The sequence below is a fragment of the Rissa tridactyla genome, chromosome 12 (genome assembly GCF_028500815.1).
Source record: "Rissa tridactyla isolate bRisTri1 chromosome 12, bRisTri1.patW.cur.20221130, whole genome shotgun sequence".
Classification (NCBI taxonomy): Eukaryota; Metazoa; Chordata; class Aves; order Charadriiformes; family Laridae; genus Rissa; species Rissa tridactyla.
This window is the reverse complement of record NC_071477.1, coordinates 11600205-11624147: the sequence shown is the minus strand read 5'-3', so window position 1 is coordinate 11624147 and position 23943 is coordinate 11600205. Positions and strand designations below refer to the sequence as shown.

At 55.2% G+C, this 23943-nt stretch overlaps 1 protein-coding gene across 1 annotated transcript; it reads right to left on the bottom strand.

Annotated features, from left to right (window-relative positions):
• Nucleotides 1–17375: 17375 nt before the first annotated feature.
• Nucleotides 17376–18282, bottom strand: LOC128916608 (caltrin-like protein 2). The gene is made up of 3 exons (XM_054218527.1): nt 18165–18282; nt 17832–17993; nt 17376–17643 (listed from the first exon to the last, which is right to left on the bottom strand). Exons 1-3 carry the CDS (start codon nt 18226–18228, stop codon nt 17639–17641), a joined length of 231 nt encoding a protein of 76 aa, XP_054074502.1. The 5' UTR covers nt 18229–18282; the 3' UTR covers nt 17376–17638.
• Nucleotides 18283–23943: the final 5661 nt, after the last annotated feature.

Sequence of the window (23943 nt, the reverse complement as noted above, 5' to 3'; positions counted from 1 at the left end):
GAGCTCGAGCAGAAACTGCTCATGAAGCGTATTCTGGTGGGGTCCCAGAGGACCCCAGAGCTGGGAACGTGGTGGGACCCCAGCCAGAGGAGAGGGGCTGGGCACAGCTGGGCTGTCCCTCCAGGGTGCTCATCTGCTTGGAACCGGGCACAGGTGGGGTGGAGGACCTGTTTCATTAGTGTGCCTGCAGGATTTCAGCCAGGGCACTGTTTTCTCGTGCTCCCCAGGGACCTGGTGCCTTGCCAGGAGGTGGCACAGCCTCATCTGCTGGGGGTCCCACCCCTGCCCAGCTTCCAGTGCCAGTCCCAGTGCTCCCAGCTCACCTGCCTGGTCCTCTGCACTATGGAACCCTGCCCCTGTGCTCTATTCCCCATCACCCGAGCAGCATCGCCCCCCTCTCCCGCACCAGCACATGGCATGAAGCCACCACAAGCCAAGGGAGCCAGTCACCCCTCCCTGCCACACACCGCCCCGCCGTCATCCCCTGTTTTCCTCCAGGATCCCAAAACTGGTGCACGAAGAGGAATGTGAGCAAACACGGACCCCACCTGGCCCCTTCCCACCCCAAATTCCACGGAGCGGCGAAGAGGGGCTGCTGACGAGCACGAGCAGTTTCACTCAACTCCGTGTTTACTTATGAATTCCAGCCAAAGAGGCGACAAAGGTGCCAGAGACCTCCCCCCACCCGGGCTTTTCCCCCCTTGCACCCCAGCATCATCCCCCACTGACGGGGGGGAGCAGCCCCCCATGTCCTGGGCACATCTCCATCGTTTTTCCTTCCCTCCTGACCACCAGGCTCTCTACTCTCCCGCCTGCCGATCTCCTTTTCCTTTCTCTCTACATTTACCGGAAAAAAATGTTTCTACAGAAGAAAATGCAATCGAATTAAAAGAGAAATGGAAAGAAGCACCTCAAAACTTGCTAGACAGGCATTTTCTGTGCTAGATCAAGGGCCAAATTCTGCTTTCATCGCACTGGAGAAAAATCTGGACTATCTCCCCTTGAATTAATGGCATTCCTTTGTAAAGGGAACAGAATTTCATTCATTCGCGCCTTGTACAGCAGCAGAGGGGCCATTAATCCTTACGGCTTCCAGTCACGTCTCCCCTGGTTCGCAGCTCCAGCAAGTCCTGCATGGGAAGTCCCAGATCATTTTCTCGCATCCTTCCTTGACTTGTCAGCTCATGATAAACAGCATCTCGTCCCAATCCCAAACGTACAAGCACACTGAGTGATTACATCACCCCCGAAACCCACTCCAATAAGATAAAATGTAGCTCGCATCCAATTTGAATAACTCTGTATTCCCCAACGGGCTCTTTCCCTTCGTGCCTAGAGCTCAGGGGCCAAATCCTGGTGTTTGCCACAAGGCATTCAACCTGCAGTCCCTCCCTTGAATTCGGGGATGGTTGGTCCAGATCCCTGCCAGAATCGCTGCCGGGGGAACCCTGGCCTGCTGCGGCAGATGCTCGGCATCACTGCCGGGGAGGGAGCCTGGCCCTGCTCCCTGCCGACAGCAGAGCCGTCAGACCACCTCCCCGACACCAGTTCACAGCCCTGAGAAGAAGGTGGGCAAACGCTGGAAACTGATTTTTTTCTGGGCTACTGACAGGGAAGGTGAGAGTGACCTTCAAGTGCCTGGCACCTCTAAATACCTGGGCCAGCCCTCGGTAGGGCAGTATTGCACCCACATCTGCCAGGTGCCCTGAAGCACCTTCAGGTGCACCTCAATGCACATCAGTTGCCCTGACCAGCCTCACCTGGGACCTCACCCGCACCCCTGCCCATGGACCCTGGGCTCTATTTAAGCTCAGCCCCAGGGCACTCCTTCCCTGCCTGGGCTGGGGGTATGCTTCTTGCTTTGGCTTCTGCATGGACCTTGACCGTGTGATGAAGGTTGTCTTCAGTCCTCTTGCTGGCTGCTTTTGCTTCTGACTGGGCTCCCTGGGAGGACTTTGGCTTATCGCCCCCTGGGGCTCTCGATGTGCCCTGTGGCCAGCACCCAAATCTACCTGCTGTGTCTGGTGCCTGCAGGACTACACCCCATTGGTGCGGGCACTCCCTGTGCTGCCATCACCCTCAGCTACTGGCTCGTCCTCCACCCCAATACCGCTCTTGCTACTGTCTGACAAAGGTGGGGCTTCTCTGATCACTCATCTTGCTCCTGGACTTCGCTCCCGGTAGGACAAGAGCTAATATTTCCTTTGCTGTTGTGTTTTTTTGTTGAAAGCTACAATGCAAGTACGAATGAGTAGCAGTATGAATGATTAAATAACATGCTGCCCCTCAGCATTATGGTTTCTGTTTACTTAGAGATGGGTTCAGATGTAGGACAAAGCTCCTTTAAAGCTCAAGTTGGCATCCAAGTTTTGGAATCCTATCTTTATCAGTGCAGTGGGCCTTCTGCTTTCCAAAGGGAAGCTCCAAAATGCACAGCAGGCAGGTACCACACTGCTTGGGATTGTGTGTTAGGGTGATACCACTGACATGAAAAGTAAGTTATTAAGGCATTTACTGGGCAGGTGCTGCAAGGCCACAGAAGACTCAGTCTTGTGCTCTCAGGAGGTGCCTGACTCACCGTGTGGTGACTTCAGCACATGGTCAAGATAGCTGGGAACATCAGACCCTTAGCAACATTGACCCTTTCACCCCAGTAGCACCCCCAGGAACATAAAGGCTATATTTTAGGAAACAATGCCATGGGACAACCCAGTGTTTGTGGGAATGAGCCCCAAACTCAGCACAGAGGGTCACTGTGGGGAGGAGCCCTCCCAAAGCCCTGCTCCAAGCCTGTCCAGGACATGTGGGAAGGAGCCAGCCTGGCACAACCAGCTCCCAAAGTCCTGCTGATCACACCTCAAACCCCACTGAGATGGGCACCATTACTTATTCAGATCAAGGGGCAGCATATCAATGATGGATTTTCTTATGTGGACAAACACTTAAGTCTGCACTGAAGGATCAGCAGGATGTTGCCAGGGAGTGAGGAATTTCCTCTTAATGCCTCTGAAGAGCCTAGCAGGGAAGGCAGAGGGCCAAGCCAGCTCCCAGCAGTAGTAGGATGATAACGACTGCCAAAGCAATGGCCTGGCTGCCTTAGAGGGCCTCCCTTCCCAAGGCATGGAAGGGAATGTGCATCAAAGCACCTTAGCCCTGGGGAGCGGCTGTGGGATTAAAACAAGGGCAGGAGGATCTGGCAGGCTGAGATCAGTCTAGGAAAGCCATTGACTTTGTGGGTACTAAAACAAGCAGTGAAAGGAGAGCTGCCTTGCCAGCCTTTGGGGGCTTGCACTTCTGGGGCTGCTGTGAGCCCCCTTGGGTAAATAAACAGCTCCAGCTTCCTGCCAGGTCTTAAGCCTTTGCAATAAGAAACTTTTTAAAATAAGTAAAGGCAGGGAATTCCTGCTGTCTTACTGCAGGGAGCACCTGGCATGGGAAGGAGCAGGAGCTGGTGCCAGGCTGACTGCTGTGGCACGCATCGGAGCGGCTCTGTTGGAAGGGCTGGTGTTACTGCGGGGCAATGGAGCTCCCCACCTGGCTGCCAAGCTCTGCTCTGCTTCTGCACCAGGCTTTAGAGCCCAGGATTTCCCTATGGTGCAAGCAGGAGGCCAGGGAGCAGAAGTCCCTTACCGCGGCAGCCATCCAGCTGGACCTGCAGAAATGGGTCCCTGTGCTGGGACAGAAAGGTGCTAAACGAGCTTTGGCCCAGCACCTCGCATCAATTCTCCCATTTGGAGCAATTTGGTGTTGACCCACCACTGCAGATATGCTGTAAAATTAGAGGGAGGGTGGAGGACAGCATCCCCTGAGCCCCACAGCATTTTCCTTCCAGAGCACAATCTCAGTCTGCCTTATTAGAGCTCTGTGAAAAATCAGTGGGAATAAACCTGATGGACCTGCTGAGAGCCCAGCACCCCCCGGGGGAGCAGGAGCCAACCTTCTGGGGCTGTGGGAACCTCTGTCCTAAGGTCAGTCTGATGGGGCACGGTGACTTCTCTGCCCTAAAGAAAGCATCACCGTTTAGAGAAACAGCCCAGTAAATGTCTCTTCTGGCAGACTGGGATGGGGAGGGGGGTCCTTGGGTTCATGTTGGTTTTCATTGGGCTTGATCAAGTCACACGTGAGACAAGCAGCAGCCTCGCGCAGCTGGAGTGACCCCGTTGATTTACATGAATTCCTCCAGACGCACACTGGGGTTTATGCTCTACTGGCATTTGCATTTCTACAGTCTGGACTCAGGCTGGGAACTTTTATTGGGTGGATTCTAGCAAAACAGAAGGCAAGGAATAAAAATAACTCTTTTTCTGGGCTGGGTTGATTGCTCTGACACCGGCAGAAATCCAGGCCAGCTCTATTGATTTTTAAGGAGTAACTGGGTTTATGCTGGTGTAACTATGTCCCCAGAGTTGCATGAATTGTTCACAACAAAACCTGAAATTACGTGGAACTAGCAGAGCTTCACTGTTTTGGGGTTTCATTACAAATTTGAATCTCGGACCGAGCTTGTCAAAAGATTCCTTAAGGTTCATGAACCTTTCAGTCAAGCCTTGGCCTAGAGTCAAGCCAAGCGTGAGCTGATTTATAGCTTTGCATGGAAATAATGTGAAATCAGTGGGTTTTGTTTGGTCTTGAAGCTGAAGCTTGATGCTTGCAGCCAAGCTTGGCTTTTGAGAGGTCAGTTCTCTTTGAAAGTCAAGCTCAAACCCAAATCTGCAGTGGGAGCTGTAGGACATGCTGCCTAGATTAAAAACACAGGCTAGATTAGCAAGGGTAACGAGGGCAGTGATTTTTTTTGTGTGGTCCTCTGAGTACCAAAGCAACAAGGTCTGAGCTGCACTGCTGCTCCATGCTCTGAGCTGGGCAAAAAATCAGATGTGATTCATGAGGACATAAGGGCATGTAAGGCTCATCTGATTCAACTGGCTGCCAAAGCAAGCTAAGTCCTATTAGTCCTAATCTCTGACAGTCCCTGCGACTGCCTCTTGGAGAGGCAGGAGATAGCCGTACGCCTCTGATACTCCACTTAGCACTTCAAAGCTGGTGTAGTTCCTGCTGGTTATATATTGCCTGCGGGATTAAGATTCACAGGCAGCAGCGAAGCAGTTGACAATGTGGTTTGGCAGCGCTGAGCCGGCAGCACATGCCTCCTCCCCAGCCAGTGCTGAATGCAAAGCACTCGCGGCAGCCCCGGGGAGAAGGATATAAAGCTCCCTTAGCTGTTTGGGGCCATGCTTGGAGATAGCTCAGGCTGCCTGGCTGGTTTCTTTTCATGGCCCATTTGGGCTGAAGAAGGCCAGGAATGGCCCATTGTTCATAGTGTTGATGTAGAAATGGCCACGGCTTGGTAGTATCTGGCTCCACAAAGTGCAGCGTGACCCATGGCATGGGCCAAATCCTGCTATGGCGTGGCTCCACAGGAGCAAGAGCTTTGCCTGGGCTTGTGGTTTACCATCTGCATGAGAAGACCTGCGGTCTCTTGGCAGCAAGTGAAAGAGCCTGGTGTGGGGCAGGGGAGGGAGGCATTTCTGCACCAGAAGGAGAACCACAGCAGCCCTGGACTCCATGTCACCATGCAGCCCTTTCCTCAAAGGCTTATGGGATGGGGAATGCAGTGTCTCCTCTAAGAAGTTCTCAGTCAGGTGGTTGGGTTTTATCACTGTGATGTTGCTGTGATTTTAATGCTCTGATGGTACCTGGAGCATCCAGATGCGATCAGAGCCTTGCATGTCCCAGCTCTGGCCAGAAAGAGCTGGCTTGGCTGTGTCCCTGAGCTTGCCACCATAGAGGCACTTCTCAAACTGGCAATAATAAAGCAGGAGCTGATGTCTGCTGGGAGGCTCTGCAGAAGGTATTGCATACCCCAGGCAGGGTCTGAGGACTCCCTGGCCAAGGGGCTGTAGTTGCGGAGCTGGGCCATCCTTGCCCGCTCATGGAGCTATGTCCTCAGCAACTGTCCTGCAGTGATGGAGAAGGTCCCCAGAAATGGAACCCAACCGTACGGCACTAAACCCAAACCCTCCAATTCCCCAATGTTGTTTGAGCAGCGTCACTAGCCCTCTTCCTGTGGGACTATTTAGTTGAACTTCTTGGATGGCTGGATAAGTGCTCAATAACAGCTTGTTGAGCTCTTTCTTTGAATAATGTGATCGCCGTGTCCTGGCTGCTTGACGGCAGTCTTGTTTGAGTGTTTTGGGGACTGAGATTCACTGGCAAAACTATGCTTATCTAATCTGAGACTAGAGAGCAACGTGTAATCTTCCTGGGCAATCAGAGCTAATGAGTGCAGTTCAAATGTTAACTTTTGGCCAGCCATGCACAGAGTAAACAAGCCAAAATGAGATTAATTGAAAATCAATTGAAGGGACTTGACATGTGCTCACAGAGATGGCCCAAGCAAAACTAGAGGCTAAATTCAATGGATAAATAACTCATTGTGAGTTATTTGCTCGGCTCTACTTAAGTGGTTGATTATGTGGGTCTTTGGTTAATTGACTTATTGAGTGGCTGGCGTGGGTTTTTGGCTGCTTGCTCACTCCCTGCACGTTTTTGCTATTAACTCAGCTGTTTGATGGAACAAGTAGTCTATTGTCTATTTTTTTGCTGGCTAGGTTGGTGTTTGGTTGGATATTGGCTCTTGGGCTAATTGAACACATCTGCTGCTGGCTGTATGGTGGCTTGCTGGGTTCATCACTGGCTCTTTGTTTCATTGCCTGCTTGATGTGTCGGTGGCCCAGTTTGTCACAGATTGGATGCTTGCCTACCTAATTTCCTGCTCCTTTGCACTTGCAAACCAGGTTCTTGCTTTTCCCAGTTGCCATTTGGGGTTGCCATTGCCTCTTCCATGATGCTTGGGCTCCTGAGCCTCAGTGAGGACTCCTCCTCCTTGGCAAGCTTCTTTCAGTGTGTCATCTCTAGGACATCTGAGGATTGTCACCGGGAAGGATGGACACTTTCTGGAAGTCCATTCCCAGCTGTAGCAACCTTGGCATGGCTCCATCCTGACCTTTTACTTTTTCCATTGAATTCCTCATCACTTCTGCTGGGAAATGTGGCACAGGAGCTTTTGGTTTAGAAACAGGTGGGATGCTGGCTCAGAGGGAGACTTTGGCTCGAGTGGGGAAGGGGAGGAGAGCAGGGGAGAAGAGACCTGGGCAGGAAATGATCTCTGGAATTTTATTTAAAAGCTCAGTTGATTTTGACAAGCATGCTCTTTTGTTTGCTTTTGGCCCTGATCTAACTTTAATTTTGGGGTGAAAGAATATTTTTCCACTGTGGTAAGAACCACTCTTTAGAAATGCATGCTGGGTAGCCTAGGAATCAGCATCATGCAGTGAAATGTATGTTGGTGAGCAGAGCCAGGAGCCAGCTGAGGGGACTTCATGAGGCACCAGGGTGGGAAGGAGGGAGAGCCTTCCCCGTGCTCTTCCTCCATGCCTTGCTGGAGCACCTGAAAGCCATTAGCACATGGGTCCCTCGGGGCAGCTGGGCTCTGGTTGATGTGAGAGGTGTTGACTGGAGTTGAAGCTGACTTGACAATGCCCCAGGGAGACACTTGGATTAGCTTGCTTACAGCTCTCCCGCTCGTTCATTTTGTCTGCCATGCTTGTAAAACCCTCTCACAGAGGAGATGGCAGTGTGTGTGTGCCCCCCTTGTCAGGGGGAGCCCAGCAGGGTGCTTGGCAGCTGTGGCATGTGGGTGCAATGGTGTCCCCCACAGCCCTCTCAGTGACCCTGTCCCTCAGGCTGAGCACCGGGAATTAACTGACTCCTGCTGTATGAGCCCTCCAGGTGAAGGTTAAAATCATGGCCAGGGTGGGAATGCAATGAAATCTGCTCTGAGAGTATCTGTCCCCCAGATGGCCCTTGCCCTGGCCTTTGCACTCCTCGGAGACTCAGACGGAGCAGCCATGGCTCAGTGGACCATCCTGAGGGACGCCTGTTGCTCACCTCAGACACTCCATGAAACCCACGGTGTCTGGGCAAAAGCTGGCTGCTTGCCTGGCTAGAGAGCTGGAGGAAGAGCATCTCCATGTCTGGGCAGCTTCTGTTGCCCCAGCCTCCTTCTGCAATGCCACACACAAGGTATCCCTTGACTTTTTTGTTTTTAATCCCCTGCTCCAAATACTGGATTTTCCTGGTGATCTGCAGCAGTAGGTTTGACTGTCAGCCCTGGTGCTGCAGAAGGAGCAGTCCCCTCTGTGCAGCACCGCTCTCTGGCTCAGTGACAGGAGACAGGTTCTTTGTCCTGTGATATCCAGGCCTGGTTCCCTGCAGGGGAGAAGGATGTCTGTGCCCTGGGACAATTACTTGGCAATGGGATGGAGGAAAAGGGTGGGATAATGAGGTACCACTGTGGTCAAGCTTTCTGTTTCAGACCTTATCTTGGATTTCTCCAGCTGCACAGTGGCCAAAACAGGTGAATACAATGAATGCAAACCTAAAACTTAGGAGTCCCCTTGAGCAGTCAGATGCCCTCAGCAGCTGTGCATGCCCAAAGAGCAACAACTGGTGGCCCTGGAGAGTGTGAAACTTCTGGCTCCCACCATGGACTTGTCAGTAATGCCCATCTTGGTGCATCTCTGCAGAGCCCTGGGCCAGCTAGGGTGGGAGTAGGAGTGAGGAGCACACCTTGCATGGAAAGATCTCGCTCCAGCTATTTGGTTGCACAAGGAATGTGCATGGAAAGAATTCTTATATTAGCAGTCAGCTTTTTCTCTTCACCTGTCTCATTCTTTCTCTTTTTTTTTCCCATTTCTGTGGCTTGTTCCCCAGCAGGCAGCCCAGGCTGGGCTGGCAGGAGCTCTTCTGGGGCACGCCAGGGAGCGAGGGAAGATGCTGCCTGTCTAAAGCTCCCTGGGGGTCACCAAAAGGTAAGGGAAGAGAATAGGCCAAATTCTACACATTTTTGTTGCTGTCTGAAGTTTCTCCTGTCTTGGAAAACGCCTGCAGGGCCATCTTGCTGGAATCCTCCAGAAAAACATGGGGCTTTGGGAGGGCAGATGAAATGAAGGTGGTTCGGGGGGGTTTGGATTTGTTTGTTTAGCTTCTTGGAGAGACTGAGAGGAAGAAAAAGATGAGTGGTAGGGTGATTCCCACTCAATGTAGGCTAAAAAGGAGAAAAAGACAGAAGGAGTAGAGCAAATGTGAACAGATGAGAACTGCAGGGATTGTGTGCCCCCAGTCCTTGGACTTCAGTGAGCCAGAGATGCCTCCTGCAGACCCGGTCCTTGGCTCCCACTTGTGACCATAAGACGCAGGAGTTCAGCATCCCTGTAGGCTGCCCTGTCGGTGTGGTGTGAGAATCAATCCTGGGGGTGATGCTCTTAGAAAAGAGCCCAGCCTGGAGCCCTGGCCAGTGCATGCCCGCACCCCGTGGGAGACCCAGCAGAAGGTTCTCCCTGCCCTTGCTGTGTGCCCTCGTCCTGCCGAGTTTGATGCAAGTGCAATCCCTGCCATGTCTTGTGCCTTGCTGAGCTCACAGCTTGTGTTAGCCCCTCCATGGGAGCACTGGAAGAGTGGAAGGGAGTCTCTACCCATCTGTTTTCCAAGCCAGAAGAGAAATATTTTGTCTGCCAGCAAGGCTGCTGGTGGATTTTTGTCTTTCAGCAGCATGGGCTGGAGTGGCAGGTGAAGGTGTCTGTGTGGGTGCTGAAAGGCGAGAGGGTTCATGAACCAGCACCATTAATAGTTTAGATACTGAGGCAGTAAAACAGTGATGCTTGTCACAGATGCTGTGTCTGCGCTGGCCGTGATGTGTCTATATTTCTGCAGGCAGCTTCCTGGGGAGTAACAGGGAGCCTCCTGAAATGCTGCTGCAAGGGCTGGGTTAGCTCCTCCTGGGTAGGTTTACTGTGATAGTTTGTGTGCACCAAGTCATCAGTGATTAAAATCAGACAGGATCTGCCCAAAGAAAAGGCTTGAATTCACGTCGATCTAGCCAGCACCCCAACCACTGGGCCAGCTGACGTTCGGCAGCGGAATCAGCTCTACCATGCTTCTGCAAGCCGGTGGCACCAAAGATACCCAAGATGCTGGCCCCTCTGTCCTCCCCGGTTCCCGTCAACCCCTGCCAGGGTGTTTTCTTTAGCTGTTTCCCCAGCACAACCAGCAGCATGTGGCTCTGCTCTGCTGCAGCCCAGCTGGACTGGTCTGAATTAAGCAGTGAGCTTCTTTACAAAGCTGCGAGCCATCCAGAAAGACACTGTAAGGATGGGGATGCGGAGGGAGACCGAAGGAGCTTTGAGTTGTCCTGGAGCCGGCGGGGTTTGTGAATGCTCAGCCCGTCACAAATATCAGTTACCATGGGCCTCCAAACTGAGGTTTTTAGCCCCAGTGAAGTGAGGACAAGTATTAATGTATGGATTCTTGTTCTATAGCAAGGAAGAATTTTCTGGATGAAAGCTTTAATTAGATTTGTTTGGACCATGTTCACATGCCTCCTGGGTTCACTTTCTGTGAATACTTTAAATAACAGTTTTATTGGCAGGAACATTTGTGCAAACTGCAAATTTGGGGTCAGCATCTCAGCTGATATAAATCAGTGCAGGCCTCCCCAAGGCAGTGGAGGTACACCAATTTACACCCACAGAAAGGCTGACTCCCTAAATGAATATTGAGAAATTAATCTTGGAACATAAACTTGGAGTGAAAAACCTCTAAGTGTTTGTATTGGAAACCTTATCCTGAGGCTGCAGCAGCTTTCGAATTGCAGCGGGGAGCATCAACCACCGGTCGGCAGGGATCCTGGCATCCTCCAGCATCTCCTCACCGCCTCTGTCTCCCCAGATTGCAGTGCTCTGCTCCCAGCCAGCCCTTCCCGTGCTGCTTACCCTTTTGTTGCCACCATCCAGAGTGGGCTCCATGGTCTGGACTGGCTGCCCCAGGTGCATGCAGAGCCCTCACCCTTCTGGGGCTTGATCCAGCCCAGCTCCTGGTGCGGGCTTTGGCGGGGTGTTGAGCTTGGAGGCTTTGAGGGATGGAAACTAGGGGAGATGGGGCTGAGCCTGGGGATGGCAGGAGAAAAAGGAGGTGAGGGGCCCTCTGATTGCTGTCTCCTGGAAGAACTGGAGCATGCCCAGAAACAATAAATGTCCGACGATGATTTGATGCGAGTTAGGATGGAAAAGCATCACAGAGGGTGCATCTGAGACAAGCTCTCACTTTAAACTTCGGTGAACTCTTGAACAAATTCTTGTGCATTTGCAAAGCTGTGCTCCATATGGGCCAGGGCTCGCTGGGGAGGGGTTTGTTCCATCCCTGGGGGTGAAGAACCTGCTCAGGACACCTTTGGCCAATGCTGCAGATGGGGAGAGGTGAGGTCGGGGGTGGCTGGGCTGGTGCAGGAGCACAGGAAGGAGCTGGATGCTGTGCAGAGAGGATGTGCTTCCTCAGCTCCCTGTTGTTCCGAGGGGCACTCAGGACCACATCTGGCAGGGAGCAGGTCCAGGCCGGGTACTGTTGGCTGGATGCTTCGCTGAGTGCAACAGTCTTTGCAGACGAAACGTTCCCCAGAACAAATTCTGCATGTCTGGCTGGAGCCAACGGCTCCAAAACCCCCTCCGTGGGGTTGCAGGTGGACAGCTCGAAAGACCAAGAGAAGGTTTTAATCCTTCACTGACCTAAACAGATTATTCTTGCTTCCCAGGACAAGCATCTCGGAAAGGAAGGATGACATCAGGTGTGCAAAGCAGGCTGCAGGGCTCCCAGCACACAGGTGGATGGTGGCTCCTCAGCAGCCAGAGAAGCAGGAGGTGAGGAGTGAGAGAATAACAGCAAAGTGGAAAAATGTCCTAAGAAAATACATTTCCTGATGTCTGCATGGGTCAGACCTGGCCATTCCCCACCTTGCCTGGCACGTGGGCGTCGGGGAGATGCTTTGACTTCCCATTCCCACTGGACATCCCAAATATGTTCCGTCCCAGCAACTCTCGCTCAGCCCAGTTATTCTGGGGGGGCTGGAGGCTGCTGGTCCCAAGGTGGTGGTGGGATAGGGCAAGGTGTGTGGAGCATACCTGGAGAACACAGGTCTTTGCGGAGGTGTTAGCACTGCTGGGGAGCCTCTGCCATTCACAGATGTGACAGCAGGGACAATTGCTGGCGTGGCAGGGCCTGACCTCGCCTGTGTTGAAGCCACCAGCACCACCCAGGGGTTTTCCATTGTGGCACAAAGGTGCGGGGCTAAGCTGGGAGCCCTGATCCCACCTGGTCTCAGCAAATGGTACTGGTGGCAGCCAGCCCGGGGCATGAAACAGCGCTCAAATCAGTGAAATTCCCCCCATGCCCGTATATACCACCCAAATCAATTAATTATCTTGCTGTTCACCACTGCTCTGCATGTGGGGCCAAGGGGATCTCTTCTCCCTGCCTCCCTCAGGCATCCAGAAATGCGGGGAGTTATTTGGAGAAGGGAAATCCCTGTTTTGCCGTGGGGCTGAGGCGCAAGGGGACTGAGGCGGGGGGCACTGGGAAGCCAGGCCAGGACTTGCCCATTGCCATCCATCCCCAGAGCACGGGAGCTGAGCCCCGGGGTCAGGCAGGTAAAGGGCTCAGTCACCTGGAATAAGAGGGGGAGGAATGTGCGGGGACCGCGGCCTCGCTGAGGGGGTTTGGGGTGATGGGGGTTGAGAGAGAAGGGGGCAAGCACCTCCCAGGGGCTTTATGGGGAGCAGTGCTCCTCTGGGAATGGGCTGTCAGTCCTCAAAATAATGATGCAGCAGAGGGAAGAAGCCTCTGAGGCTTGCTGTGGGGGCTCCGTGAGCCGCCCCAAAGCCATCTCACAGAGGAATTTGCTCTTTCTCCTTTGGTTTCCATGTGGGATTGACACAGCTGGGGGGCAGGGGGCTGCACACAAGTACCCGTGTGCGGATGGTGCCCGCATGCACAGGGAAAAGTATCCTAAACAAGCAGCCTAAGCCCTGCAAATCCACTCCGGCATGGTTTTGGGGAGGGAGCAGAGGAAGGCCGGATGCGGGTAGCCCTGCCCTCACACCCAATAAAACCTAGCTGTGTCTGGTTTGTATCTGCAGGGGGAAAGCGAGGGAGAGAAAGAAAAAGCCTCTCCGAAATGAGATTCCTTACATGACAGCGTGCTGACATGCTCCGGAGTGATTTTGGCAAGAAATGGGAAAGCTAAGCAGGAGCTGGGGTTTGCAGGATTGCGCGGGCAGCCGGGGGGCTGGGGGAGGTGGGGGGGGGGCAGGGGAGTGCAGGGCTATGGTGGTCCCTGGCCCCCACCCTCCTGACACCCCTCACCCCCGAGCTGGTGCTTGACCTCACCGGGGCATTGCCCTGCCAAAAATGGAACTTTCTGCAATGCAGGTTTTTGGGTTTTAGTTTTTTCCGCCTTTTTCTCCCCGCTCTGTGCCTCCATCCCTGGCCAAGCCGTCACTGAGGGGGTGTCCAGCAGGCAGGAGCGTTTTGGATTTGGCGCATCCCAGTGGTGCAGGTGTGCGTCCCCAGCTGGCGACAGGTCGAGTGGGCACATGGGATTGGTAACTCTGCTTCTAGCTGGTGGGGAAAGGGGGCAGAGAAACATCAGGCTCCTCTTGCAAAAAGCCTCCCTCTAACCCCATCACCCCCTGGGTGCCAGGGAACCCCTTGGGTTTCACCCTCGGACAGCGGATGGAGGGGAGCAGGCCGTGCACAGCATCCGGGCATGCTCAAGGCAGCAAGAATCCCAAATTCCCGGGGAGAAGCTGCATTCCCATCAGCCCCGAGGCTGTTCCTCTGGAGCCACCACGGGGTGTAGGTTCCCAACCCGCACCCTCGCAAGCTGTTTCCCATCACGGTCCTGGTACCTGCACGCCGGGGGAGCGGGTTTCGGCGCGGGGCTTGTTTATGAGCTGTTGGCTTTGGCCGCTTGCTCTCTCCCGTGCCGTAGTCGTCGGGCCGGATCCCGGCGGGATGGGGCCAGGGGCTGCGGGCACCACTCCCACCAACACGCGGGGGGCCGAGGGGGTTTACAGGCGCTTTTTCAAGCATCTGGCAGTTGAATATTTATGAAGTAGGAGAGCAAACCAAAAGCCAGGAATCAAAGGAGACCGAACCTGATACTTCAGTTGCTAAAAGAGTCAGGAACTGCTTTTCCCCCCCCCACCTCCACTGGCTGCGGGGCAGGAGCAGTGTGTCCCCCCGGGACAGTGGGGTGGGAGGCAGCAGACAAACCCATCGTCCAGCTCCATCCCAGCAGGGCCGAGTTGGGCTGGTGGAACCTGGAGCAACCGCACGGCAGCCACGCTGATTTATGCCCCTGCTGCTGCTCCAGCCCCGAAATATTCATCTCCTTCAGCAGGATCCAGCTCCTCAGGTCTCTTTGGAAAATTCAGTGCTGTCCCTACGTGGGTCTGGTGCGAAGAAATAGCTGTTGCTCCCCTGCCTGCAGCTGGCTGGGGCTCGGGGAGAGCTGCAGCCACTGCTGCCAGGGGCACAGATAAATCCCTGCTGTCCCGATCCAGCCGGGAGAGGAGGAAACCTCCGGGTGACTGTTCCCGAACGGGCTCAGTGTTTGAGAAACGCTGGGAGCTCTGTGCCCCAGCCGGTGACTGCCTTGCCAGCAGCATCGGCACAGGCAGCGCAGGAGGTCGAAGCTCGTGCAGCCGGGGTTTATTTCTTCAGTCTCTCTGTATTTATTTATTTTGTTTTATTTTAATTATTTTTAATAGTTTCTCTTGAGTGCTCCCCAGGGCCTTTTTTTCCCAATTTAGGGACTCGAGGAAAGCTGGAGCAGAAGGGAAACATTATCAGCCAAGCTGGGATTTCTACCACATGCAGGAGTTTTGTGGTGGGTCCTCCCCCATGCCCGTCACCACCCTCCACCCACACTCATATGCTGCCAAAGCCAAGAAAAGGGTTTTCTCCAGTCTCTCAGCCCTGGGAAGAACAGCGGCTCATCCTGCCCCTGGCCTGGCTGCAACCTCTGTGTGACCACCAAAGCTTTGCCAGTGACTTGCCGGTGTCCCTGCTCTGGGGCCACTAAGAGGATACCAGTAAGGACCTGCCCACCCACTGCGGGAGGTGGTGCAATGGGCAGTGCTGACTTTATTGTTCTCTACCACAGAAGGGAAGACCTCAAGCTCAAATATCCCATATTTACTGGTGCTGCGATGTCCTTCAGGCTTCTCCATGCTGATGATTTCAGACCCATCCTGGTAATGCCCTGCTACCCCCAAGGCTGACAAGCCTCGCCCCCCAGTGATACAGCATCACTGTTACCTTCAGACACAGAGCCCGCACTAAACCATCACTGTCCCCCCAGGCTACTGTTCCACCTCCTCTGCTTGCCAAGCGGGGCTTTCCTAAAATCTTTCAGAGACACTTAGGGATGTGCCAGAAAGTCCTACCCTTGAGGATTTCCTTACTGAAAAGTGCTGTAGAAGGAGGGAATATCTATTAAGGCTGCTTGTTGCTGGGAGGATGGAGGGAAGCCTGGAGCTGCTTGGCAGTGATACCCATGGCCGCAGCAGGGGCTGGGCACCAGGCTCGGCTGGGATGCCGCACCTCAGCAGCCACCACTCCCAGAGTTTCAGTGGATCCAGCACAAACCCCAGTGTTACCTCTTGGTGGGCTTTCTGCCTCCAAAGCCTCAGTATTTCCAGCCCATCTGGAGAGTGGTTTGCTGGGATGAGTTTCCAATAGCACTTGTGAGTCTGCCCAGCTGCTGGTCCCAGGGGATGTGGGGGGAAGATGGGCAAATCTTCCCGGTGTCGGGGGCACAGCTTTGGGCTGCTTGCACCATCCCCAAAGGAGGCAATACCAAAAATTTTGCGTGGTTCATTGTACCAAACATATGGGAAATGTCTTCAGGCCTTGGGAGTGGGATACATCCCTGGGGGCTGTGGTGGCTGAGCTGGAGGTGCCACTTTTGGGGCAACCAGCTCCCAGCAGCTTTTCTCCCCTAGACTTGCAGAGTCAGGACTTGCCATCCCCTTTCCCCCTTGCTTTCTATCTAAACAAGCTGTCAAGTGTTCAGCAGCTGCTTCTGCACAGGGCCGGTCCCACACGGGTGCTGTGAGAGAAGGAAGTCCTCCTCAGGACTTCTTCCTTCTCAGTCACTGAATAATTTCTGGGTCTTTGTCTCCCTCCCTCCAGTTCCTCCATGGGGGTGGCTGTGCAAGGACTCGCTCCAGCAGATGTTCTCCCCAGCCTTGGCCAGGGAGCTCCCAGTGTCTGCCCTGGCCCACGTGAGGTGTCGATCCCGCAGCCAGAGGTTTCATCCTGCTGCGTTTGTGGGTGGTTTAAATATCTGGCCAGTTCACGCAGCTCTCCGGGCTGCCTGGCTCGTGCCTGGCAGCGGGGATGGCTGGCTCAGCCCTGGGGCAGCAGCAGCTCCCGCAGCAGCACCTTTCGGGCAGCACCTGCAGGATGCTCCCCCCGGGCAGGGAGGTGCGAGGGGCTGGAGCCGGGCTGCCTGCGGGGTCTGTCTGGCTGGGACCTGCGGGTCGAGGGCCATGGAGGCAAAGTGCCTCCTCCCAGCCAGCCCCCCGATGTTCCTTTCCCCCTGCCGTCCAGCGCTCGCTCGTTTTCCTCTCTCTTCTCTCCGGTGTGTGCAGACAGAGCAGGCTCCGCTCCCAGCCTGGGCTGGGTCTGCTGCTTGAGAATACGATGATGGGACACGCGAGCCTGGCATCAGCCGTGGCTCCATGTAACGTGGTTGGGGTGGGCTGGCGGGCACTGTCTGCTGGGCATCGGAGCAGGCTGGGCGATGCTCTGCCCCTGCCGTGCCTGGTGGCAATGCCCGGCTCTGCCGTTGTGCTGGGCAGAGGCCAGGCAGGTCCCTCAGGCTGCACACATTTTCTCCTGCTGGTGCTTCTGTACAAAAGTTAGAAGAACCCCTTAGAGCTGTGTGTTTGTGCCCTGGCTCGAGGCTTTCCCAGGCAATTCTCTTCAGCTGAGTTTTCCCCACCAGCTCGGGTTTGGCGGGTGGTGAGGGGCTCAGCACCTCTCGAGGTTTAGGTCTATGTAACCCTCCTCCAGCCATGCCCCAAGTGGGTACCCAGAGGGATGCTCTGCCTCCTGCATCCCCTGGGCAGCAGGGTCAGTCCCCTGCCCACTGCCCTGCCTGTCCCGGGGTGTGCCCGGGGGGACACGCTGCTCTCCAGGGCCCCCCACAGCCTGCCAGGAGTGTCCCCCAAATCACCCCGTCACGTTTTGCTCCAGCCACTTCCCATCGCCCTCTCCTCCCGGGGTCTGTGTGCCTCTGGATGGATTTGCTCCCCCGTGCCAGCCCCTACCCACGCTCCGGGTGCGCAGCCGGACTGTTTTCCTCCTCTTCCCCAGGCAGGAGTGCTGGGGTGAAAGCAGCAGCGGGAGCATGTGCCAGGATGAGCCTGGAGAGAGGCACAAGGAGGTGGGGAAAGGAGGCGCACATCATCAGCATCCCTAGGACGAGTTCTTTTATTTGTTAAAAGAGCAGCGGGGAAGCGGAGGGAGAGGGCGAGCGGGCAGCACGTGACACCATGCGGCAGCCTGGGAGCAGGGTGGTCCTGGAGCCGGGGTGGTCTCTGAGCATGGTGGCTGTCCCCATCCTCCCAGGAGCTGGCATCGGGCAGGACAAGCCTTAGCGGAGGCGTGGGCAGCTGGCTGGTGCCAGGGTGGCACGGGGATGCTGAGAAGGTCCTCGGTCTGTCCTGGGAGCAGGAGCTCACACTGGGGAAAGGGAGGGAAAGCAACAGCTTGGGTCTGGTGCTCAGAGTGACCCCAGCCCGCGCGTTTGGCCATCGGTCACCCCACCGGCCTGACGGTGGAGAGCTATGGCAGCTGGACACAGCTCCCTGCCCAGAGCCACTGTCACCGTATCCCCGCTCTGCTACCCGGGGGGGTTCCCGAGACCCTACCGTAGGAGACGGGGAGGGCAGGCCGGCGTGAGAGGCATTTCCTCCCGCAGAAGGATGGGCAGCACTTCTTGTACCGCGGGCATTGCCAGTCGCTGTAGCACTGGTTTGGTGGATTGAGCAAGGCGCAGGTGATACGGACGGGTGGGCAGGACCAGGCGCTGCCTGCGAGAGGAGGGACCTGTTTGCTCCAGGCTGCTGAGGGGCCCTGGGGAGATGCTCCCCAGCAAATGCCCCCCTCCTCTCCCCTCCCCTCCCACAGGATCCATGCAAATGCAGCTCCTTCCCAGCCCCTGTGTTTTTTCTCCCCGTCCCTTATCCCGGGACATCTCATACCTGTTGGCAGCTCTGTCCAGAGGATGAGCATCCCCACCAGCAGGAGGGCAGCCACCGACTTCATGCTGCGTGTCCCTGAGAGATGCGAGCGTGGAGAGCTGGGGGGACATTTAAACCCTTGGGGAGGATGGGGGTGGGGAGTTGGGCTGGGCACATGCTGATGTTTGTACCTCTTTCCTCTGCCGTTGCATTGTGTTTTCGGGAAGCTTTTTGCACAAGATACCAACAGGATTGTTCAATTGCTCAAGAAGCAGTTATTCCATTGCACAACTGTCCCCTGCAGCCACACCTGGGGCTGAGGGACAAGCCAAGGGGAGATGGCCCAGGGCACCATCTCCCCAGGCAGGCTGCAGGCAGTGGAGCTGCTTTCTCCTGGGCAGATAACGTTTCTCCAGGTGGTGACCATGCCGCCCTCCCTTCTGCAGGTCCATTATGCGGGTTTCCCTCTGTACCTTGCTTCCACATGGACCTGCAAACCCAACCTTACAGCATGATGCAGATCAGCGTGGGGCTGCCTGTACCTTCCCAGGGATGATCCTTTGAGGTTTTCCCAGAGGAAACCTGCCCCAGCCCCACACCCTGCTGGCTCCTGCCCCACTGGTGCCATGAGCAAGTGTGGGGAAAGCAGCTTTGGCTCAGGGTGGGGTGAAAGGTGGGGTGAATGAGTCTTTCCCAAGCTTTATTGGGGTCACCCAAACCCCAGCATCTTCTCTGGGTGGCTGCTGCCATGCGGGAAGCAGGTTGGTGCTGGAAGAGGGTGGCTGGCCTCACCAGGGCAGGAGCATCAGCTCCATAAAGCCCTGTCATCGGCCAAACAGCCCCGCTGTGACCGAGCCCGAGCTCTTGATGGCTGTAGGGATCAGGGACTGTTAGTCCTTGCTCAGAGGACAAAGATCTCAGCAGCCTTCAGGCCTCCGTCTTCTCCCTCACAAGGAGGTCGTACCCCAGCTCCGGGCAAAGCTGTTTTCTTTAGGTGCTCTTGGGCAATGGGAAATTACTCCATTTCCTACCAACGGGTCAATGTCCCCCTCGCCTTGTGTAACGGGTTCCCGGAGCCTTTCCTTGGGATTTCTGGGGCTGGCAGGAACCTGAGCTGTGCTGGAAAGAGGCGCTGGGAATGCCCTGGGAGGAGAAGGCACCCGCAGCCAAACACCCCGTGCTCCTGCGAAGGGCCCCCCTGGGCAGCCCCCGATTTCACAACTGGGCAGGGCGAGGACAGCGAAAGCCCGGGCATCGCCCCGACGTGCTCCACGCAGCCCCTGAGCCATCGTGCTGCCCCGGGAGCCCCCGCTTTCCACCCAGGGCATGGTGGGCATCTCACCGTGCCCTTTCCTGCTCAGACTTCCCTTCTCGTGTCTCCATGGGGCACGTTAACTGGACCTTAACTTACTGGATATCTGTTAATTATTGTCCAGTTTCCCTAACGATTCTGTGGCTGCACTTAGCTCTTTGTGAAGTCATTTATTAAATAACCAGGAGAGAATTTAGCCAACCCAAATAGACTTTCTGGGCCGTGCACCAATAATTTAGCACTTTTAATGAGAAATACAAGCATTGGATTAATTTTTAAGCAATCCTCTGGCATTCAGCTGCTGCCGGGACTGGAGAGGACAGTGCTGTGCTCCCAGCTGGTGCCAGGATCCGGCTGAGGTGGTGCTTGGGGCTGCACCTCCAAGAGAGGAGAAAACACCAAAGAGCAGGGCTTGGATTCAGTTGCAGGGAAACTGAAGTAGAAGAAATCCATCCGAGGGATTTTTGATAGTGCTTTGGAGATAGCAGTTGTTATTGTGAAGCCGCTCTCCACCATCTTTGAAAGGTCATGGAGAACAGGAGAGGTGCCTGAGGACGGAGGAGGGCTAATATCACACCTCCATCCCTGGAAAGGTGATGGAACAGCTCATCCTGGATGTCATCTCTAAGCACGTAGAAGAAAAGAAGGTCATCGGGAGCGGTCAGCATGGATTCACCAAGGGGAAATTGTGCTTGACCAATCTGATAGCCTTCTACGGTGGAATGACTGGCTGGGTGGATGAGAGGAGAGCAATGGAGGTTGTCTAACTTGACTTAGACAGGTTTTTGACGCTGTCTCCCATAACGTCCTCATAGGTCAGCTTAGGAAGTGTGGGGTAGATGAGTGGACAGTGAGGTGGATTTAGAACTGGCTAAATGGCAGAGCCCAGAGGGTTGTGATCAGCGGTGCAGGGTCAGGATGAGGCCTGTAACTAACGGTGTTCCCCAGGGGGTCCAATCTTGTTCAATATATTCGTCAATGACCTGGATGAGGGGACAGAGTGTACCCTCAGCAAGTTTGCTGGTCTCTTGGGTTGCATTAAAAAGAATGTGGCCAAGCAGGTCGAGGGAGGTCATCCTCCCCCTCTACTCTGCCCTGGTGAAGCCACATCTGGAGTGCTGTGTCCAGTTCTGGGCTCCTTGGTTCAAGGGGGACACGGAACTGCTGGAGAGGGTACAGCAAAGGGCTACAGAGATGATCGAGGGACTGGAACACCTCTCTGATGAGGAAAGGGTGAGAGACCTGGGGCTGTTTAGCCTGGAGAAGAGAAGACTAAGAGGGGATCTCATCAGTGCTTATAAATATCTGAAGGACGGCTGTCAAGATGATGGGGTCAGACTCTTCTCAGTGGTGCCCAGCGACAGGACAAGGGGCAACAGATAGAAGCTGGAACACAGGAAATTCCATCTGAACATGAGGAAAAACTACTTTACTCTGAGGGTGACAGAGCAGTAGCACAGGCTGACCAGAGAGGTGGTGGAGTCTCTATCTCTGGAGACATTCAAAACCCGCCTGGACACGTTCCTGTGCCACCTGCTCTGGGTGACCCTGCTCTGGCAGGGGGTTGGACTAAATGATCTCCAGAGGTCCCTTCTAACGCCTACAGTCCTGTGATTCTGTGAAAACACCTGGTCTTGGCATGCCAGAGCCAATGGGAGCCAGGAAAAGCAGTGGGTCGAGCAACGGCGTTTCACCTGTCTGCCTCATCCCGTCTCTCATGCAATGGAGAGGGAGGCATACAAATCTTTTGAGTGTCCTGGCCAGATCCCTCCTTTTCCCCGTGGCCTCCTCTCCCACTCCCACCTCCGCCACTCCATCTCCCTCCCCGCGGCGGAGGGATTCTGGCCAAGGAGCCCAAATCTGACATCATCCCCTGAAAACAGGAGAGTTTCAACATGTACAATGGGAACGGTGCAAACACAACCCATCTGTTTGAGCCTTTCAATGAGTTCCCAATCTGCTCCCAGCTCCCCATCCATCCTCCCGCCCGGGGCTGGGAAGTGCCGGGATGTGGGATGCAGGTCATATCGCTGGGGCAGCATGGAGCGGAGGGGGTCGGTAAATCGCTTTGCTAACGGGAGACAATGCTGTGGGGGCTCACATGGGGGCTGTGCCCTGGGGTTGCTGTCAGGGGGGTGTGGGATGCTGGAGGCACTGCCAGCCCCTGCCCCTGCCGGTGTAGGGACTGGGCTATCTGGGAGAGTCCCACAGCAGGCAGTGCTCCCGGGGACGGGGTGCGCGGGGAGACCACGGCTGTGACAGTCGGTGGGAAGGGACAGGTTCAGTTCCAGGCAGCCTGGCAGCCCTTCATCCCCTCCTGCCGGGGGGGCACAGTGGGGCACAGGGTGGGATGGAGAGGAGAGGACGAACAGCACTGCACAAAAATACATATCAACAATTTAATAAGACCCAAAAAAAAAAAAGTCTCCCAGCTGGGATTCATCAGGGAGAGCTTTCCGGGAGTAATAATAAGGAAAGCAGATCCCAGCCAGCGCAGTAATACCTTCGTGCTGGCCGGGGTGAGGTGTGTTCCTGGGAAAGCAGGTTGAGCCATCGAGCTCCTGCCAAGTGGGGACCAGCGGCGCCCCTCCAGTGAGGCAGGAGCTGCCAGGCCAAGGAGTGCCCTGAAGAAGGACTGCCTTGGAAAGCCATTTGCAGGCAGCCGGAGCACAGGCTGTAGCCCTGCGGGCAGCCCCTCCACTCAGAGTGGGGCTGGGGGCTGGGGAATGGGCTCCCTTGCTCCTGTTCCTTCCCGGGACTGGTGGTATTAAGCCTAAAAAGGGAATTGTTGCAGTCTTTACCAAAGAAGGAATGCCAGCTGTGCTGCCGGCAGGCGGAGCCGGGGGGAGGGATGCCGTGGCACAGCCCATAGGTTTGGGGGCTCACTCCCCTGCTTGTCCTGGGCTCCCCTTGAATGCACGGGGGCCAGATCCAGCCCAGAGGTGCTGCGGAGGCTGGTGCTGTGCACTGCCCGCCTCGGGGCTGCTGCAGGGCTGAGCCACCCAGATCCCATGTAGTGGGTGTGGGGAGGCAGCCGGGGACGGGACCTGCAGTCCCCTCCATAAATTCACCCCATTCCTTCCCTGACTGCACCTGCATGTGTTTAAGCAAGGCTCCCACGAGGGCAGGAGAAGGAGCCATACCCCAGCTTCCCACTCCTCCCAGGGCCTTCCTCCACCCTCCATCCTTCATCCTTCACCTTCTGCTCTCCATCCTCCACCCACCACACTCCATCTTCCACACTCCATCCTTCATCCCCCACCTTCCATCTTCCATCCTCTGCTCTCCATCCTCCACACTCCATTCTCCATCCTCCACTTTCCATCCTCCACTCTCCATCCTTCATTCTCTATCTTCCATCCTCCATCCTCTGTCCTCTACCTTCTACCCATCATCCTCCACCCTCCCTCCTCCAAGCCCCTTGGCACCAGGTAGGGCAGCAAAGCGGAGCTCTGCCCTGGGGTGTGCAGAGACCTTCCACTGCCCTGCACCCCATGGAGGAGTCCTGCCCCCTCTCCCCAGGCTGGCAGATTCATTTCACATCTCCCTGTCGCTCTGTCCTTGCCACCATCACCAACCAACTGAAGTTCAGAGACAGGCAAAGCATCCTCCGGCTGGAGAGCCGCGCCACGAGGCCGAGTCCTGCCCCGAACAGCGAGCACTGCTGCCGTGCAAAGGTCCCAGCAAAGACCAGCCAGAGGCTCTGTCTGGGGTGAGGGCTCCCAAGCTATTTTATAATGAGGGATTGCAGCTCTTGATGGGCTACAGGTCAAACGCACAGTTATTAGAACTTAGTAAATGTGGTTTTAACAACCATCTGGCACTTCTTTTATATGCAATAACCATCCCATTACATCGAAATAAAATCCACATTTAAGGCACTTAATTGCACAAGTGGCCTTTAGCTTTTTCTCTCTCATCTCATAAAAAAACCCACCCTTCCCATTTCCATCTGTCACAGCAGAAGAGCTTGGCTGCGGGTTGCGGGTCTCCAGCCTCCTCTCGAGGCTGGGCTGGTGCATGTGGGATGTTTCAGCCCCGGGGAAGGCACCAGAGCTGGGCAGACTCCCTACGGTCCCCAAGGCCGAAGGGTCCCCAAGGCTCCGGAGCCTTCCCCTGGGGTGGTGGTGGGGTCAGCCACCCTGCAGCCTCTCGGAGGGGTCCCCAGCATCCCTGGGGATTGCATCAGGTCATCTCCTGACATGGACTAGAGCAGGGCTAGAGCAAGGTCAGAGACTCATCTAATAGCTTGAACAGAAGAGAAATGCCATCTCACAAGGGATTTTGAGATCATTTTAGCTTGGCTTTGCTCCTGTCCTGGGCAAAAATCTTCCTGTCAGCCCAGTTTCTCTCCAGGAAGGGCAACGGGATGGGAAATGCCATCACAGCTGGCCAAAATGTGTCTTTCGGTTACTGCAAACTGTAAGGTGATGCAAACCCAACTCAGCAAAACAAAAGCCCTTTCTGGGACAGAATATCAAAATCAGA

Excerpts from the sequence above, each read along its gene's own strand:
- LOC128916608 (XM_054218527.1), bottom strand. The coding sequence starts at position 18,228 with ATGAAGTCGGTGGCTGCCCTCCTGCTGGTGGGGATGCTCATCCTCTGG. Across the intron at positions 17,994-18,164 it reads CTGGACAGAGCTGCCAACAG|GCAGCGCCTGGTCCTGCCCA; the intron begins GTATGAGATGTC and ends CTCCTCTCGCAG.